Consider the following 20,449-nt stretch of genomic DNA (forward strand, 5'->3'; position numbering starts at 1 on the left):
TTTAGAAACTTTTTAAAGGATAGTTTTTGTCTTCTCTCTCCGATGGGCTTAATTGTAGTGAACAATTATTCTTTTCCTTTTTCTTCCAAAATTTGCTTTTCTCTGACTTAATCCAAATCCTATCATACAAGGAAAAGGTCATCCATATTGTGGAGGGCAGGAAGATGAATATGTTTTATTATTCTCTTGTATCGTTTCATCCCAGGCCAGTCCTTGGAGAAACCGTGCCATAATTAAAATATGTTTTCAGCAATATGCATGTCCCTTTTCAGCAATTCCTTTCCCCAGTTCTCTCCAGATGACCTCATAGAATCATGAAGGCGGAACAGATGTAACAAATTTTTATGCCTAAACTCTTTACATTAATCCTGTGGAAAAGGGGACCCTGTGAGGGGAACAGATTTGTACTGGATACGGTAATGAGCCATAACTCAAACGCCGTTCTTTTCCAGGTCAGTTCATTTTCCAGTAGCTCTGGATAACCTCCTTGTGCTTTAGCTCACTTATAAAATGGGGATGATACTAATAGTATTCGCATCCTAGAGTTGTTGCTAGTATATGGGAGCATAGACCTTAGAGCTGTGCTCAGACTATAGAAAGTTTCAGATACCTGTTTGCTGTTATTATCATTACTACACTTCCATATTCTGATAGCAGGCTGCCCAAAGTGCACAGAGATGGAAACCTCATTTGGCAACTGTACGGCCTCCCATCTTGCATCCCGAAAACAAATTGTTAAAATAAAGTCTGTTTTCTTTTTAAACCTCCAGTTCTGGCAGGTCACTGCTCCCTGCTGGGTGACATTGGGTAGGTAGTTGGTTCTTTTCAGATATATGAATATCTTGTTAACATGTTGGCTGCTAAATGCTCTCTTTGCCTGGTAGTGATGTGTTAACTCAGTGAGAATGTATGTGCTTCCAGAAAATCCTTAGGGACTGACTTAAATGAGGTGACTTCAGATTATGTGGCAGGTGAGTGTGTAAGTCCTTTTAAATCAAATAGGCCTGTCATCTCACCTTGAGGAAGATACCTTCTTCCACTGAAATGAATGGGGCTAGCCATGCCATCCCCATCACTCTCACCTCTAATTTCTGGAAAGTAAATGCCAACAACCAAATGGGTGAGCATTTAGGATTTAGACACTATCATTTTATTCCTTTATCAAGGTCGCATGCATGTAGCTTTACTTCAGCAATGAAGAAAAATGAGTTCCCACCTTTAAGTCTACCTTGCTTTTGAGAAGCAGGCATATAACTAACTGATGGGTAGCCAAAAGATATAGGAAATGTGACTGAAAGAATCTAACTGCCTGTGAGGGAACTATGGTTACAGGACAAGCTGCACTCAGAATCTCAGGAGCCCTGAGTCTCAACTTTGAAATGGCCCCAGGAAGTGCTGGTGGCTTCTTCTAGATGGGAGTTTGACCACCAGTTCTGTGATCTCAGGGCCACAATCATCTTGAGCCAGGATCTTTTCTTTTTCTGTCCGTGGTCTCTTAATCCCACAGCCCTTCCCAACTACATACTTGGGCCCATTTTTCCAGCGCACAGCGCGTCATTGACATTGTGAATGACCTAGGGGGAAACAGACGTTGCGTTGCCACTCTGTGGAGCTGAAAACTCTTTGCCAGTCTCAACGTCTGCTCAGCCATCGCCCTGCGGGAACCTCTGAAGGAATATGTGGAATCGGTGCAAACTCCTACCTCCTCACCGATGGTTTCCATTTTCCTTTTTTTCCGCACCCTGGGTGGGGGCGGGGGGAGAAACGAAGACTCTCATTAGCAGGACCCTCTAAGTGCGATGTGTGGTTACTTTAGTCCTCACCAATCGCTTTAATATTTCAAAATGGAAGCGGCTCAAGGGCGGACGAGGAGGTGAGCCATACCTGAGAGCTGCCCGCACAAACTCCGCGGAAGCTCGCCGCGCTCTTCGGCCCACAGCCCCCCGGGCGCCGCAAGCCCGGGGTCCCCGCACTCGCGCGCGCGGCGCCGCGGGCCTGGTNCCTCTCTCCCCTTCTCACTGTCTCCCCTCCACACTCGGTCCTCCCTTTCTCCCCCTAGTCCTTCAGCTGCCACAAGGTTCGCTTCCGTGGCTTTGTTTAAAAAAAAAAATCCGAATAGGTCCGAGGTGCTTTCTCCTTGAGCAGCTGGGGACCATGGCCGGTTCCCGCAGCTGCCTCCAGGAGGCACCTGGGCCGGAGGTCGCCCGCGCTGCGAGCCTTGAGTCCGGGTTTGGGGGGCGCAGAAGGAGGAGCGCACGCAGAAAGTGACGGGCCAAGGCGCGCGGTGCGCGGCTGGGGCTCGAGGGCTGGGCCGGCGCGGAGGCGGGGAGGGACAGGCGAAACTCTCCCAGCCTCACTCCCAGTGATAACCTGCAGCTATGGAGTCGCCGACCAAGGAGATTGAAGAATTTGAGAGCAACTCTCTGAAATATCTGCAACCCGAACAGATCGAGAAAATCTGGCTTCGGCTCCGAGGGCTGTAAGTAAATGTACCGACTTCCCTTGCCCCGTTTCTGCCTGCAGTCCTTATTTTACTACAAAGCCACAACCATGACTGCTCACCCTGTTTCCGCGTGGCCCTTTAAACGCAGCCCTAGAAGTTCCACAACTGCTTCTCTGTTAATTACAGTCACTGCGACCTTTTTTTTTTGTTTTTTCAAAAGAGATTTGTTCTTCTGAGTGTTTTAGAATGCCTTGCTGTTTCCAAAGCATACTTTCTTTGGGGGAAAGAGGACATGTCCTTAGATTTCAGTTGTAGTAGCTCAGAACTCATGGAGATGTTTCTGGTCCTTTTGCTCAGGGAGAAAAGTCTGGGGACTGTTAATCAAAGGAAGAGTTACTCTCTGCAGAGTGCTTACAGACGTCTTGGCAGGTGGTCCAAGAACTTACCTTCAGTTCAAATCCTACATGCGTTCTGGCTGCTAAATTTTCCTCTCCTTCTCCTTAGCCTAGTTCAACTTATATTTTCTTAGGGTTCTTTCATATCTTAAAGTAGTTAAGGAAGGAAGGGGCTCTTTTTGGAGAAAGTGGGGGTCAGAACCAAGAGTGGAGTTTCCTACCAGTATTTCAATAGTGAAATAGCGCATTTGCTTTCAGTAGAGTCGCCAGAATTCTAGTTGGACTAATGGACAGAGATCTCTGAATTTCGTTCACTTCATTGGGTTCTTCCTGGTTTTGGGTACTGAGGAGAGGTGACCTGAAAATACATAGTGTTTTCTGTGAAAAGATTTTATAAATAATGAACAACTGGGTACCCCATTCAGGAAGCCATAGTGATACCTGTATATTTACAGCTTGCTCTTCAGTTGACCAGGCAGATCCCAAAGACATCTCTCATGAATACCAGATACTCATTTCATTAGACATTTGGTATCAAATATCTAGTGCAGTTAAAAAAACAATTATTTCTCCAAATATATTATCCAGACATTCTGTTCCTTATGAAGGACAATGATGGNGATTTCATTAGACATTTGGCATCAAATATCTAGTGCAGTTAAAAAAAACAATTATTTCTCCAAATATATTATCCAGACATTCTGTTCCTTATGAAGGACAATGATGAGGATACCAGCTCCTTGGCAGTTTGTTTTGCTGTAGTTATTGTTTTTGAAAGTACGTGTGTACGTGCGCATGCGCGCACGCACGCACACCCCCCCCAAAACAAAATAAAAAAGGCACTCATCTAAGTTAGCTTCATCTTAGAGGAGACTACACCCTGACCAGGGTATTCAAGTTTCTAAAGGGAAGCAATAGATAGTATATGTTTCTTTAAGGGGCCCCCATTTGAAGTGCAATTCATAAAAGCCCTTCCATCTGTAATCTAAGTGACTTTCATTGCCATTGCTCTAAATGGGAAACCATGCCAAATAATATGATTTTTGAGTTGTCTGGCTGCTATAAGCAGAGGTGATAAACTTATTTGGAAATTTCGTCATTTTCGTTGGCAGGCTGTCCTGACAGTTGAGATGCGTGCAAGGCAGCACCTCTTTCAGAGCAATGTTTACAGTAAACTCATGTCATATGTAATGAACATTCAATCTGATCATACTGTGGTGCACACAGAGAGTTGTTTTGCATCCGCAAAGTCTGGGTCTGAGGTATGCAGTCTAAAAGTGCTGTCAGGCTGACCTCCTTGCCATCTCTGCTGGGGGGACTCCTCTGTCCACACACTGCTCTCTGGCTGCTTTACGATTACAGCCTTCTCTGCGGAGCTACTCAGGCTAGAGAGAGTGTTTGGGCAGATCAGCCAGGCTGAGAATGTGTGTAAAAAAGCATTTAGTGCTTACAACACACTGTCTTGTACCTTTCTGCTTCATATCTTTTAGGCTTCTCTCCCCAAGGTGTTGGGGTGTGATATAACCACATTTTCGTTCTCTAGTCTCTCGTATCTACTTAGCATCCGGTGCCTTTGAACATGAAAGGTGTGGGTTGATTCTTCTCCAAGTGTGTGTTTTTGAATTCCTCTCTTTACCCGTCTACTGAAATGCTCTGCCTAACAGCAATCCTAGGAGATCTGTTGCTTCACTTTCTATTTTGAAAAGGACATGTTACTATCGTTATTATGGCATGATTTTATACTACTGTTAATGGTTCTTACTGCCACTTAAAAAACCAAAAACGGTAGTGCTATGATAAGTTGCTAAAGACACTGGAAACCAAAGGCATGCTTATTTATACCACTTGGAATAACATGTTAGCAGCTCACAGACTAGAAACTGTTAGGAGGTGGAAGGGTATGTCTCTATGTGTCCACACAACAGACTGTCAGTAAGAGAAAGGAAGCAGCCCTTTCATCATTTTAGGAAGACCCACTAGCCCTATTGGATTTTCATGTGAATTTATTACCATGACTCCCTTATGGAAAGGGCTTTATAGGTGATCACAGATAGGAATTTAGTTCACCCTGTTTGGGAACCATCTAAGTTCAAGACTTGATCATCTCATGCCTGGCCTGTTCAATGGCTTCTGTCTTCTTGTCAGTATCTTTTCCATTCAATTTGCTGCTGAATTTTTCATCTCCTCTATTAGAGCGGGAGTACCTTGAGGGAGTACCTCTACAGACGCTTTGTGTGTCTTGCTTACTGCTGTACATCCAGTGTATAGAGCAGGGTCTGGCATGTAATAGGTGTTCAATAAATAGGTGATTAAGGAAACATAAAGACCCAAATATGAACTCTATAATATTCAAAATGAATATATATATCCAAATATATTTGGATCAGCATACAGGTCATATTACCTATCAACACAGTATTCCATGAACTAGGTGGGAGGCAGGTTTTATTAATATCATTACCCAGATTGGGCACAGAAATCTAAACTGAAGTGGGAACAGATGTGGCAAAGCCATAACCCAAGGCTGAATCCCACTCTTGCTTATCTACGTTCTCTTTTTCCCCCTCTCCGTACCCTTTCCCCTTTTGTGCACTGGCCAGAAGTGGGCTTTAGCAGCAGTAAGAAGATTGTTGCTCCTTCTGTTATTATCTGCCAAGAATCTACAGCATAAGAGAATATAGGGAATGAGCCTGTATACCTTACAAGCCCCACCCATCCCCCTTCCATGCTTAATTTTTTTCTCTTACACATCTCACCACCTGAGTGCTATGTATTTTATTTATTATGTTTATTGTCTGTCTCCTCCAACTAAAATATAAACTTCATGAGGACATAGTTTTTTTTTCAGTCTGTTTTGATCACCGTTGTATACCCAACACGACAGTATTACCTGGTATAGAGTAAATTTTCAATATGAATTCGAAACCTAGAGCTCATTCACATATTTATTTGGGGAAAAAATTGGGAAAAACTCTTAATCTAGCCTTGTAGCATCATCACCATGCTCGTAGCACATTGAATACTGGAAATGTGAATTTTAAACACTGTCTACCCAGCTGAGATGGCAAAACCCTGGAAGCCTTGGTATTTACCATAATGATGACTCTCATTTCCCCTGTGTGAGGTGCTGAACACCAATGTATAGAGGCCAACTGTAATTTGAAGGTTGTGGTGTTCCTCATCCTCCCTCTGCAGCTCTCAGACCCATGTTCAAGTTCCTCAAAGCTGGAAGGGAACAATACTGCACACTTGAGCTTTTTAATTATATCTGTCAAAGGGATGCTATCCACTTATGTTTCTGGGATGAGCCTCTTTTTTTTTTTATTAACCTATTTCCATTTCTATAAACCTCAGTTTACCCCCAGTGTTGTTGTCATACTTCTTTCCTCTGTAAAGAGGGNCGATACCCTTTTTCTTTAAATTGAGAGCAAGTGAACAGGTTTCACTTACTCTGTTGTCAAAATTGTAATTAAGCTATAATGTATTTATTTTTCCTTACTATGAGGTAGTCAGTATAATAAATTTCATGCTTACATAATGCTCTCTATGAAGATGATGTGTTCTTTTGCATTATCTAAAATGATATTATGATATAATGGCAGGTAAATAGCTATTAAGGTAGCAGACTGAGACTATTGTTTTTGTCTATTCAGTGAGCTTTCCCACTCCCTAATATGGTCATAGACCCTGCCTCCCTCATGAGTTAGGGATGAACTCAAAACCCAGGACTAGCCAGTCTTAGAGTCTGACCTTCATGGCAAGAGTGGTAGGTAGGACTCAAGTGTGGCACAGAACCCGAATGGAGTTGGAGAGTCCTTTGTCAGGATTGCTCTCTCAGCTGCTGGAGAGTGCCACTTTCCCTTCTTCTGGGTTTTCCTGGTGGCTGCCACTGGCTCCCCTTCCCACTTCATGGGGAAGACCTTTCTGTGATAGGAGACAGTGAAGCCACCACTCAGAGAAAATCAGAGGGGAGAACATGGAGTGGAAATCCCTGGTCTGCTCCCAGAAGCCCCAGTTCCTGTACTTGTTTCTCCGATTCTGTGCTCTGCCAGCTGAACCGCCAGCCAGGCTGGTTCTGCTTAGGTTGCTTTGAGTTTGATTTCTCTCAGAGGGTTTTCACTAATACCCCACTGAAGCACTGAGACCTTAAGTGACTCTTCCAAAGTGCGCAGCAAAGATGTGTGGGAAAGCCATGGACAGAAAGCCTGGATCTTTGGTTTCATATTTCTTATTTAATGAAGTCCTCTTATACTGTGTTTTCTCTGTACTCATCTGCAAGTTTTAATAGTGCCATCAGTGTTCAGGCAACATTAGTTTACTCAATTAACATTTACTGAGTGTCTATTATGTGCCAGGCGCTTTCATAAGCTCTGGGTGTGCAAAAGTAGATAAGATACCTGCCCTTCAGCGCTTCCCAAGCTGGCAGGAAAGACTGAAAGGAAAAGCCGGAAGTGCTGACTATAGTTACAGAGGGATGCACAGAGAGCCGCCTCTATCTGGGTTGGCCAGAGAAGGTGTTGCAGACTGGCAGTCATCTGCAGATTGATTCTAGCAGTGTCCTTAGAGTTAACAGGAAGAGACTTGCGCGGATCCTTTTCATTCATGTCAGCCTTGTGCAAAGATGCAAAGAATTGTTTTTGCAAAGATTTGAGGAAACAAGGGGTCCTCTAGTGAGCCCAGAATAAATCAGCCCAGTATTCTGAGCTGGTTTTATGGCATCTGGGAAAGCTGCTGCTACTTACTAGGGAGATAGCCTAGATCCTAGTGCCCTTCTCTATGCTCACTTCTCATTGATAATCCCCAAAAGGAGAGGGTGTGTTTGGGTCCATTTGCTGTCATCTAATGTTGAGCTATTGGACAGAAAAGTCTCAGGTCACCTCAAAAGCACTTGCCCCCTAAATTGGTCCCTGGTCCCTTACAGACCTCACAGGGTTACTTTTCCCTATAAATCAATTCCCAAGAGCCTTAGCTACTTTCCTTGAAAGGTAGCTGTGTGATATCCTCCTGCAGCTTATCGCATGCAATACTGAGGGATAGATGAAAGCTGATGAATGGACGTAAAAGAGTGTGCAAAGGTACAGAGGCAAGGGAGACGCTGGTACGTTGAGGAGTGAGAACGAATGTTGGAAAGGAGGGCATGGGCCAGGTAGTAATACATGAAATTTTAAAAATTTTGCTTTTTGGTTTATTCAAAACTATGCATGCTCATAGTTTAAGGAGTCAAGTATTTGAACACATTTTGCTACATTACACACATGCAAAAATCCATTAAATTTGCAGAGAATATTTTTTATTTTGGTACATGTAATATTAAGGAGTTTTCATTTTATCTCTTACTTATAAGGAATTGTTAAAAAACTTTAAGCTGGAGAGTAACAAGTTGAAATTTGAATTTTAGGATGGCTGTTCGGGAAGAATTGTAGAGGACAGACTGGTGATGGAATTTGAGGTCTGGAGACCGGTTGGAGAAGATTCTTGAATTTAGGGTAGTACCAGTTTTGGAGCAGAGAGAGAGAGAAAGGGAAGTTGTCTTCCAATTTTGTTTTGGCTTGGATATCTTAGTGAGTTTGTTGCCATTTGCCTTATTAGGGGCCATGGAGAGGAGAGCAGGCTTGGGTAAAGCAGAATGATAAATTTGGGTTTAGATATGTTGAAATGGAGTAGCTTCTGGAAGATCCATGTAGTTGTTGGTGATAGCAGTCTGGAACTATGGAGAGACCTTTGGCTTGGAGCAGGGGTCTGAGAGTCATGGTCCTGAGGTAAAGCCTCACAAACGGATGACCTAGGAAAGAGTGGCTTTATCTGAATCTCACTAATAAAACAGTGCCAAAAGAATAATCTAAAAAATTATTTATTTCCTCCAGATTACATGTTTTAGTGTATTAATTGGTCCTTCCACTCTCTCATGTAATTGTAATGGCTCTGCATATTTTTGTTGGTCTCGTATTATATACCAGTTACTAGAAGCCTCAGAGGAGGTATAGAAGTACCAGGAGAAAAGCCCTCAGGAGATTTAGAGTCTAATTAGGGAGACAGGATAATTCTTTATACATGTTGAAAGTTAAAAAACAACAATAAAAGTATGCACAATAATTAATTGCTAAATAAGTGATGTTGACACAGTGTCCTAGAATTCAGAGAAGGCAGACATTTGTATGTGAGGGATTGTTTTTGAATCTTTCTTTTCCTAATAAAGATCAAGAAAGTCTCACCTGGATACATTCTTAATGTGTATTAAGAGAGAGAAAGAGGTGAATATATAAAGGGTAAGTAGGTTTTTATATTTAGAATGAAATTTTCTTTACTTGAATACTAATGCAGTGTATTACTAATGCAAGCACATCATCACTTGCTTAACAGAATTTGGTTGTGCTGACTTATTAGCTAATTACAACTCATTATTTATCAGCTAAGCATTTATTATTTTGACCAAGCTTTACAGCTTCTATTGGTTGGGAAGTAGCCCTAAGTAGAGGGATTTCTACTTTTCTAGCTTGATTTTCTTTCTTTAATTTTCTTTGGCTCATGGAAAACTGCTTGCCAGTTTTTCCATATGGAGGGAAAGTGCTTACATGATCTAAGTCATTGCTTTTTGATAAGAGACTGAGAACAATAATTGTTGGGTATGCGGCTCATAAAGTAGTCTGTAAGAGCTTTGAGAATGACCATCACAATTTCTCATCAGTAATAAAAAGTGGATTCCACAATAAATGGAATACTCTATTTCTGGAGAAAGTATGCTGAATCCATGTAAAACTTTGGAATTCTTCAGACTTATTGGAGTGTACTCTTTATTAAAGACCTTTTGACAGCTCTTATTACATAAAATAAATGAGTCTTTGTGAGTGTAAGAAAAACCTAGATGTTTCTAGGTTGTGAAATCATGAAAAGCTTAAGAGAATAATTCAATTGAGAAGACATAAGTTATGATTATAGATAATGAATTTTATTGATATATCTGAATGAATACACATACAACTGTATGCAGGAAAGTCATCCATCACTCATCCACTAAGCAAACATTTCTTTGGCACTTAACCATGCACCAGGCACTAGATAGTGGGAAACAAGATAAAGACTCCCTCCCTTAGGGAGCATTCAGTCCACTGGCAGAAGCACATATTAAACATATAATTCTACGAGTAATTATTTATAGTGACGAATGCTATGGAAAAATATAATAGGGGGTCCAAACCTGGTGCAAAAATCAGGAAGGCTTCTCTGAAGAAGTGAGATTTAAAATGAGCTATGAAGAACAAGTAGACATCAGTTCAGTAAAGAGTTGAGGAAGAGTGTTCTAAGGTATTCAAGGGCTGGGAAAACAGCATGTGCAAAAAAGCCAAAGGATCATGACACCTCAAAAACCAAGAAGGCCGTGTGGCTATAGCCAAAACTGTATGGAGACAGGAGTCTCAAGACATTGCTAGAGAGGGATCAGATCATATTTTATTATTCATTCATTCATTCATTCATTCAGCTAAGACAGCAGAAGAGATGATTTATTGTACATGTGTTATATTTAGCTACAAATGAAAACAGAATTAGTCCAGAAAGTCACAGGTACAAGGCAAAGGACCAAAAGGGACTGTTTTGATATGAGCAAGATGGGTTGCATAGGTGGTCATTGTGATGAGATGGTGACAGATGTTCTAGAGTCATTGAATCAAGCTTTAGAAAGTAGGCATGCAGTCCAACAAATTGGTACCGGCATCCCTGGCCTCTGGCTTTCCTTATTTCCACTCCTGTGGCTTCCATGGGTGCAGAAGCTAGCAGTTTAATTGGACCTCTGCCTCAGCTTTCTTGATTTACACTTTAGCCTGCACATTCACTGCTTCCCTTGCTTGGCTCTCATGGCACACAGGTCTCCCAGATGATGGCACTAAGGCTGAGAGCCTTCCTTAGACTAGAGGTTTTACCAGTGGGAAGCCATTGTAAGGCCTATAGAGATGGATTTGAGAGATTTTTAGGAGGTAGTCTCAACAGGACTTGGATGTGGGAAATGGGAAAGAGTGGAATCTAAGATAACTCCCAAGTTTTTAGCTTCATTCCTAGATGCTGTTTACTTAGATAAGGCCCACTGAGGGGCAGTAAGATTGTAGATTTGGTTGTGCATGGGAGCAGAATGAATGGAGAGTAGAGATAATGAGTTCAGTTTTGGACATATTGAATATGAGGGGCCTATAACATGTCCTTGAAGAGAGGTGGTGAAGTCATGAGCAGTTGGCTAAATGGGTCTGGAGATTAAAGGAAAAGTCTGGTTTAGAGGGATAATGTATAGTCCAACAAAATAAGAATAAATAAGATAAATTATATATGTGTATATACACAGACACTCACACATAGAGAGAACTCAGTTTAGTGTGACACCCTAAATAGTCTGACAGAAGGTGCCAGAAGACTGCAAGTTTATATATATTTTCTCATTGGCATTTTCTTGTCCAACATATGGGAAAGGCCAGCTAGTAATCAGTGTACATAGGTTTGCTTGGAACCCTTATATTGACTACTTGGTTTCACGCTCACCATAACATGATTTGGAGCAGAGACAGAAGCCTGGGGGGAAGGCAGGATCATTCCCAGTATCCAACGGAAGAAAGAGACTATGACCCAAGAAGCCAAATGGAGTGAGGCCCCCATCACGGACCTTCTGGGTCATGAGCCAGGCCGTAAGACTCAAAGTGTGGATCCCATCACCACAGCAGGGCCGCCTGAAGGTTGGCTGGGTGGAGGCTCTCTAGACTCTGCAGGAGTTTATCCTTTGTCTAGGCTTGCCCAGTGGTGCTTTGTGGAGACGCTGCTGCTCCTGAAGTGCCCTATGATGGACACACCAGGCCTCTGTCTCCTATGCACAAGTCCTGCCACAGCTCTCATCTTCCACACCACATCTCCTCATTCGTGGCCGTTTTCCTGCTTTTTAAGGCCTTCCCCAACCTGCCTCCCCCCCCCTTTCCACTTTCATTCCCTTCCAGAAGTCTATTGCAGGGACCCGATATTCAGTATTCTGCTGAAACAGCCTTCCTTTCCCTTAAGGCCACCAGAAGAGTGAAACCTTAAATAATCAACATAAGAATATGTTGAATATTTTGGCCAAAAGTCACTATTGGACATCCAAGGACTGTTAAGTTTTGTTTTTCCAGATTCCAAGTAACCAAAATGCTGAAATAACCAAGACTTTTCCTGCACGGTACAGACACTCTGAGTGAATCTAGTAGTGAAAGATTAGTTTTCTTTTTAAGTTTATCTATCATTTATTTTGAGAGAGAGCGACTGAGAGAGAGCAAGAACATGAGCTGGGGAGGGGCAGAGAGAGAGAGAGAGAGAGAGAGAGACAGAGAGGGGGGGGGAGAGAGAAAGAGAGAGCATCCAAAGCAGGCTCCACATTGCCAGTGCTTAACCAACTGAGCCACCCAGGTGCCCCCTGAAGGATTAGTTTTTGAAATCTATTTCTATGTGTGTTTTAGGAATAGTTCAAATTCAGACTAATATCTGACCCCTTTTTCTCTATCTCTCTGACTCTTGTCTAAGGATGACTCTGAGGGGTCTTATAATACCTTTAAATTACCTCCCCTCAAAGTATTTCATATTTAGTATATATACTCTTCCAGGCAGTTGTTATTTGGAAATCCAGTCTGCTAACTATGAGGAACCATAAATACTTTGATGAATAAAGTCCTGTGCTGCTCATTTGTGAAAACAAAAGGATTAATTATCATAAATTGAAGCTCCGTAAATATTGTTTAGAATTGTCATTCTTTCTACAGAACTACGGACTGAAATTAGTCATTGTTAAAAAAAAATGAAAGAATTGTTTAAAAAATTAAAGAATTGTTCAAAGTACTCATTTCTGGGAGTCTGGATAGTTTCAGTAAAGGTAACTATATAGGTAAGGAGAATTTGGTGATTTCCGCTGGCAGTACAGCTCAAAATGGTCCCTATGAGCATATCTACTAGTTAATTCCCCTCCTCCTTTTTCTGTTTTCTGGATATTCGCATTATTTTTCAATATTTAAATTGTTAAAGTTTACAGAGCCCGTGTCCAGAGAAGAGGCTTCTGTGGATGATGTTACTGTTAGAGAAGGTTTTGGAGGAAATAGGAAGGATCTCTGCTCCCCAGGAACTGTGTGTTGACTTAAAGTCACCCAGAGTTGTAAATAGCCAGTAGCTGCTTTCTGCCATGAGTACGTTTGGATAAGAGCTGGAAGGAAGGGTGGAAGAGAGGAGAGAGGGAAGGAATACTCCTAGAGTAGATAGGGAAGGCGTAGAAAGACCAGACTGGTCACTGAAGTTAAACTTGGCAGAAGATACAGTTTTTGTTCTGGCTAAATATACATGAGGAAGAGCAAAGCAACTCTCTGGATAATTCAATTAAAAAAATTCTACCCCTCCCCTAATTACAGGGATGCATCTGTGGAGAGTAAGATTTTGTCTTAATCCTTCAGATTTATCTCCACTTTGGCAGCGTTGCATGGATATTAAGAAATATTTTTGTTTTCAGCCTTTCTCATTGATGTTTATCTCAACAGGAGCCAGGCTCCTAGGAAAGAGGTCACAAAAATCTCTTCCATTCCCACCCACACAGTTTTGCTGTGCTTATAACACACCAAGTGGTTGTAAATATGTGAATAGAGGGATAAATAATTTATGCAAAAAAGCGCTACCTGGACTTCTATAAGCATGATATTTACTTTCTATTTTCTTTCTCTAAAAACCTTTCCATATTTTGTTGTTGGTGCCAATGGTTAGCTCACTGCCTAGCTTAAAGCAAGAGGGAAATAGTGCTTGGTCTGCTCAAAAAGCTTTGCTTTCCAGAAGAAGATTGCAGCCTTCTTTGGGGAGGGGGTCCCTTTTGGGGGCCTGTTGGACGGTAATTCGAGTGCTGGAATTTTTCACCCAGGCCCCAGGAGAGGATCAGGCATGAACAAGAGATTTGGATTTTTGTGTCTGGCCAGCTGTCTACAGGCAGACAGGGGGGCTGGAGGGAGAACAATGAAGAAACAGGCCTTCAGGAATGTGGGAGCATGGGCACGGTATGGATTGGCTGAGTGAATTGGTGCTGTTCCAGGTGGGGCTTCCTGTGGGGTTGTTTAGTTTGGATTAATTCTTAAAGATTTCTCCTTTTTCCAGTGCCCAGCCAGCACTAGATACAAACATATTTGCTTCCAGGAGTGAGTTAAAAATCGATGGTCTTATGTACGGCTCTGCTTCAGTTTAGCGTTCCCTTATTCTTCAGGTTCACCATCCGCATCCCCAAACCTCACTTCTTCATTTGAATTTGATCTTATCACTTTGGGTGATGAACACATCTTGCAGTTTTGTATTTTGGGAGTCGCTGACCCTGAATATGCTCTTCTGTTTCTAAGAAGGCTAAATGGAAGAGTGAGAGTCTGTGGGACAATTCCCCACCCCAACCAGAAACCAAACCAAACCAAACCAAACCAAACAAAAAACTAGCAGAAAAATTCTCTAGAAAATTTAAACAAAAAAAAACCTCCCCAACCCTTTACTAATTATTGGGTTATTCAAGGTGAAAGTGAGTTTATATCATTTTACTATTTTTCATTTTTTGTATTGCTTTGGATCTTTGGCCATGAAGGAAAATAGAATCATTGCCCAGATGGAGTTTCATTCTGTAGTTCATCAGTTAAGAAATATCTGAGCTAGTAAGGGAAGGGAATATCTCATTTTCTCTAATATCTTCTCCCCTCCCCAATACTGTGCCAGAAGGTACCAGGAGACAGCAATTTATATACACTCTCTTATTGGCATTTACTTGTTTAAAACATGAGAAGTGCCGTCAAGCAGTCAATATACACAAAACTTTGCAAATCTGGGTTTTAATGTATGCACCATGGAAATGAAATCACTCGTAGGTTAAGAAGAAATGTACAAGGACCTTCCAGTCTCAGCAACATGTAGAGTAGTTCATACAAATGATTTAAGATATATTCAGAAGTTTCCAGAGATACCCATTTGTTCTATTCAGTTTTATTCAGTCTGTAACCCATATGCCAATGAAAAACAAAACCAGAGTATCAGATGATCATTCAGGTCCTTGCTAATTTCATGGGTATTTGTGACATTTTATCTTAGTCTGCTTTCCCACAAGGGAGCTGTGTGTGACCTGAACTCCTGAGAACATGTAGTTAACTCCACTCAATTAACTCCGAGTCTTGCAGCACTTCGTTTTTCTGAGTCTGCCCCCCAATTTCCTCTCCCTCGAGGGAACTGAGGGCTGAGAACCAAGATTTTCAAAGCTGTCTGTGCATAGGCAGCAGTAGTGACCTTGGTAGAGAAGGATGGAGACGGGATCTGACGGGATCTGGAACAGAATGAGTCATCATTGCCTGGAAGTGCTGGCGAACACGGAAGGCAGAGACCTAGAGTTCTCATGTGCATGTGTAGTTGTTGCACATCCAACTTCCCATACCGGAAAACCTTCTTATGCCCAACTGGGAGGTATCTTGCTGTCAACTTTGAAACTGAGCACAAGTTTTGTCTTTTTTTTTTTTTTTAAGCAAGCTTGTTTGAATATTAAGCCTATTTATAAACCTTATTATTATAGCACCCATATGGCTCTTACTCAAAGATACTCACTTAAAAAGAAACCAAAGACTGCCAGCCTCTTCATAATTTAACATCAGTGCTTATTCAACCCTCACTTGTCCATACTCTCAGGAATGATTCCCAAATCATCTGTTTGACTTTGGAGTATGTGAAACTTACATTTATTTGATTGTGGGCATGCCCGGTACTTTGGGAACTCCAAGTCATCAAAAAAACAAGTATAGTCGCCCAGAAGGCATCCTCGCTCCCACCTTATTGCTGTCTCTTGCCATTCCCTTGCTTTTGGGGCTCTGCCCCCATGCAGGTCCAGGTTTACTGTGGACAGAATCACCCCTTTTATGTTTGCTTAATTTTATCCTTTTTCTCCCTGGCTAGGGCCAGGAGAGGTAAAATGAAGTTCAGTGTCTAGAAGTGTCTGCTAGATGACACAGATACGAAGAGCTTTGGGTAACCTTTTTAAATATTGGGGGTCAGTGCTCTTTGCTCTTTGCTGATGTTCCCATCTCAGTATTCACTTTTCAGAATGAGATCAGCTGGATGTAAGTGGACTGATCCTTTGAGGGGAGATTTTCCAGCTCCTCATTTCCTGTTCTATATATGTGCATGTACATATACACATACACACACCAGTGATAGTTCTTGGGCAATCCACTTTCCAGTTCCAGGGAAACATTCCAGATTAAACAGACATTGATTTTCAATGATGACCAGGAGTCTTTTAATTTGCCTAAGAGGTAAATGGATATGGGTCAGTTGATGCTGGCTGTAGGGCATCATGTCTCTGCATTGAGTTACAACTTCTGGTGGGTGCTTAGGGATTCTGTGTTAGCAACCCCATGGGCTTCAGTTTTTAGGGAGTTCTTGATAAAAAGAAGCTTTATCAAAAGGTAACTTGAAAGGGGCACCTGGGTGGCCAGTCAGTTAAGCAACTGACCCTTGGTTTTGGCTCAGGTCATGGTCTCAGGGTCATGAGATCGAGCCCTGTGTTGGGTTCCATGGCGGGTGTGGAGCATGCTTAAGATTCTATCTCCTTCTCTCTCTGCCCATCCTCTGTGCTCTCTGTTTTTCTCTCTGCCTCTCAAAACAAAGTAACTTTAGATATTGCTAAGGATTATTATGCTGTTCATAAATACCCACTTTTACCTTTTCTTCTCCTGCCTTTTCAACAATGGCCCTACTTCAACATTAAAGGGAAATGTGTACTTCTGCTAGGTTTACTGGGACCACAGCCAGAGTGTGTGGCAGGGTGTACAGCCTGCAGGGTCCCTCGGGCTTGGGGGTAAGCTGGACAGGATTTCAGCTCTTCCTCCTCTTAGCAAGATTGAGGTTAGCACCTGCTTTCTTTGTGGTTCAAGTGTTCTAAGATAAGGAGAATTGCAAGCATTCAGTGTTTTTTTTTCGATTTTTAGAAAGCAATCTGCAGCCTTTTTTCTTTACTTCTTTAATCAATGAAAGCCTTTTTTTCCCCAAATAAAATTTGGAAACCTATTGAATTAAAATACCATTATTATTTATGCAGTACTGTTAGTAATACAGTAGCTGACTCTCAAGCCCTTACTGAATACCCAGCACTGCGCTAAAGGCTTTACAATATTCTTATACTTGATTCTCACATTGTCTTGTGCAGTGGCTGCTACTGTTAGCCAGCTTTTACAGATGAGGAGACTGGTGGTTGGGAACGTGATATAATTTGCTTAAGGTCACATAGCTTATTGGGCACCATAATTTGGAGGAGGCTTTGAGTTCAAGCCAGTGATCAGCATTATGCTCTAATGCCCATCCACAGAGTGAGGAGGGCAGAGCCCATTCTGGGGAAGAGTTTGCAAAGCGCCACTCTAGACCTTCATGGATATGGTTTCCTTGGTCGGGCCTTGTGGAGATGACCAGCCTTCTGCCTGAGCGTGAAGCCACACATTCTCCATCTCCCATGCTGCCAGCTTTGCCAAAGTTCAGAGCACAGCAGCTCCTGGTCATTCTCTGCTTTTTACATCAACTCAGTCTAGCTACGTGAATCTTAAGACATGCGACGTGTTGTTTCAGGTTTCAAAAAATTGTAAATTTGAAGTAAGTTTGAAAAAAAAAAAACAGAACATTTAAAAACATTCCTTTTGTCTTTAAGGTTATGAATCAGGGATAAGTTCTGTGGAAGTTCTTAAAAACAAAAGGCCAAAAATAAACTGGGTTCTTTTCTAGCTCATTTCCTGCATTTAGAAGGAAAGGACCCAGTTTGTTTTATCGTTGTTGGTTTTGTTTGTTTTTGTCTAGTGTCTGAGTTCCCTCTTGGCACCCTTTGATTTATTTGCATAATTTTCTGTGAAGGCTTCAGAGTTTGCTTTCTTTCTCTACAGTTGAAGGTTCTGTATCCATAGGTAAATTACTTAACCTCTCTGAACCTCCCTTCCATCAAGTGAAAAGTGAGGTATCCCTCCCAGGGTCCGTAGGTGTCAAAATGAGTTAATTTGTGTAATGGACATGGGACAGAGGTGTTCCACAACTGTGAAGCCCCTAACATTGTCTTCTTACGTTCCTCATGTGTGTAGAAAACTATGGCTTTCATAGGTGTCCTCACTGCTCATAGTAAGTCATTGCTAAACAGAAGGAAATGTGTAGAAAGAAAAAAGTTTTTGATCAGTTTGTTGATAAATTCACTTATTCATTCCCCAGCAATATATTGAGTAGCTGCCATTTGACAGTCACTGTGTTAGGAAAGAGAGAAACACCAGCAGGTAGCAGACGAGCCATCATTGCCATCAGCAAAGCAGATCGTAACTCTCAGGAGTGACAAGTGCAATGAGGTGGGTGAACTGTGGCCACCATGGAACATACAAAAGGAGCACTGTCCAGTTTGGGAGACCCTAGAAGGTTCTTAGGAGGAAGTGATGTCTCAGCTGAGAGCCGAAGGATAAGTACGGCTCATTCAGGCCTCACTGATCCTGCCCAGTCCAAATGATCTGTGGATGGATCTTGAGTAGGATAATTTCCATGGAAGTACATTTTCTCTAGTGTTTTAAGTGCTGACCTTTCAACTCCAGTATAAGATGACACTATTTGGATTGGATCTGTCTTGGTTCTGAAGCCATCTGGGTCTAAATGGGACAAGATGGGAAAAGAGAACTTTAGGTCTATGAAACCAAGGATGCAACTATGAGGGTGAGGAGTGAGTGTTAGGAGTGGATTGTACTGAAAATCAGATTTTTGGGTTTCTTTGGGTCTACCAAAAGCACAACCCATATTTTGATAAGTGTGAGTGGCAGCTGCAAGTGATTTATTTATTTTGCCAATAGACATGTTGTGTGTCACCCACGTGCTAGTTGATGTGCAAGCCCTTGGAGTTCCATATAACAGGACCCCTGACCTCAAGAAGCTCAAAGCAGGGACAAGGGGATTCAAAATTTTTAGACTGTCTATATGCATGCAGGTACCTGACTGTGCCCTCTGAGGTCATTCTTTCTATTTTACAGCTGTGGACACTAAAGCTTGATTTAGCATAGAGTATACCTGAGGTCTCACAGCTGGAGGTGGTGGTAGTAGTTGGATTTTGAGTCTGTCACATTCCAGAGCCCTATTGTCTTTCCACATAGTTGGAGATGGGACAATGCAATGCAAAAAGTGACCCCTTCTCCCACATATCATCTTTTATTTTTAAAAAATTTTAAATGTTTTATTTATTTCTGAGAGAGAGAGAGAGACAGTGTGAGCAGGGGAGGGTCAGAGTGAGGGGGAGACACAGAATCTGAAGCAGGCTCCATGCCCTGAGCGATCTGTCAGCACACAGCCTGACACAGGGCTTGCACCCACAAACTGTGAGATCATGACCTGAGTTGAAGTCAGACGCTTAACCGACTGGGCCACTCAGGCGCCCAATGTATCATCTTTTAAAACAGAGTATGAATTATTATATTTTTCTTAACTTTTTCCTCAGCACTTTTTTAGCTTGCTATCTCCTTTCATATCTGGCTGGACTGGGCTGGGCTGGTTTGAGGTCACTAGACATGCTCTCCAAACCTATTTGCCTCGTACTTTCGTATTTGTCCTTGCTGAAATCCCAGCCATCAATCGAGACCACCTCTTTCAAAAAGCTCTTTAACCCCACCCCCCCCACCCCACCCCGTACTGGTTGTTATCATAAAGTAACACTTTAGGTATGTCTCTTGATTTCTGTTTTTAGAATCCAGATTTCTTTCAGGAAGTGGATTTTAACAGTGGTATTATGAGGATTAACGATGTATGTTAAATGCTTGTTACTAGTGGGTGCTGAAAATGGAAGCTCTTCTAATTTTTGTTCATCTTCGTTTGTCTCAGCGCTCCCAGCATTTGCTTTGTATGCTTCTTGGCAAATGCTGGGAGAATTCCATGGAAGCCAATACCAAAGATTGTCTTCTTCTGACCTCCGGAGATACCCTCTGCTGATAGAATTAGTTGGGCTTCTGGGTAGAAGCCAGGAGCATCCATCTGGCCTGCCTGCCCCATTGTGTTTGGCCCTTGCACACTCTCAGTGGATTGTTATTATTATTTTTTATCTTGCCAGAGACTCCTTAACCCAGTTTAGTAGACAACAGTCCTAACAAGGGCCGAGGGCATGGGCCACACCACAACTCACTCTGCTCTGTGCTTGTAGATGAAACCTCTGCCCTTGGCAACTGCCTGAAAAGTGATCTGTTACTGCTGATGGGGTCCAGACACAGCTTCTAGAGGGGGTGCCAGGGGCTGTTTTAGGCACTAGGTTACCCTGGGGAACCACACAAAGAATCTGCCTTTGTGAAACTGATGTTCACGTGGGCTGTCTCATATATTTCTCATCACAAGGTCTTGAGACGGGTTCTCTGATATTCCCACATTATAAATGAAGAAATTGAGGCTCAGAGGAGTTGAAGAACTGGTCACATATTGTAGAGCTAAGTGCCAGAGCCAAGATCAGAACACAGTTTTTTCTAAAGCTCAAGCCTTAACCCACTCTGTTCGTTGACCTCCTCTCTTTACATATGATGTAATTTAAACATATAAATATCTTTATATATTCATATAGTCCAAAAATGTGTGTATCTGC

At 42.2% G+C, this 20,449-nt stretch overlaps 1 protein-coding gene across 2 annotated transcripts in view; it reads left to right on the forward strand.

The window, feature by feature from the left end:
* The window catches only part of PDE1C (phosphodiesterase 1C), a 521,098-nt gene that overhangs the window by 211,416 nt on the left and 289,233 nt on the right, over positions 1-20,449 (forward strand). The window contains exon 1 of one of the 2 annotated variants that reach the window (XM_077775345.1): positions 2,379-2,479. The exons of the other annotated variant lie outside the window; for it this stretch is intronic. Coding sequence (XP_077631471.1) covers positions 2,379-2,479 — 101 coding nt within the window. Of the gene's footprint in view, positions 1-2,378; positions 2,480-20,449 lie in introns of those variants that run through there. 2 annotated transcript variants of the gene reach the window in all.

Source organism: Crocuta crocuta, unplaced genomic scaffold (genome assembly GCF_008692635.1).
Source record: "Crocuta crocuta isolate KB4526 unplaced genomic scaffold, BGI_CrCroc_1.0 scaffold197, whole genome shotgun sequence".
NCBI classification, from domain to species: Eukaryota; Metazoa; Chordata; class Mammalia; order Carnivora; family Hyaenidae; genus Crocuta; species Crocuta crocuta.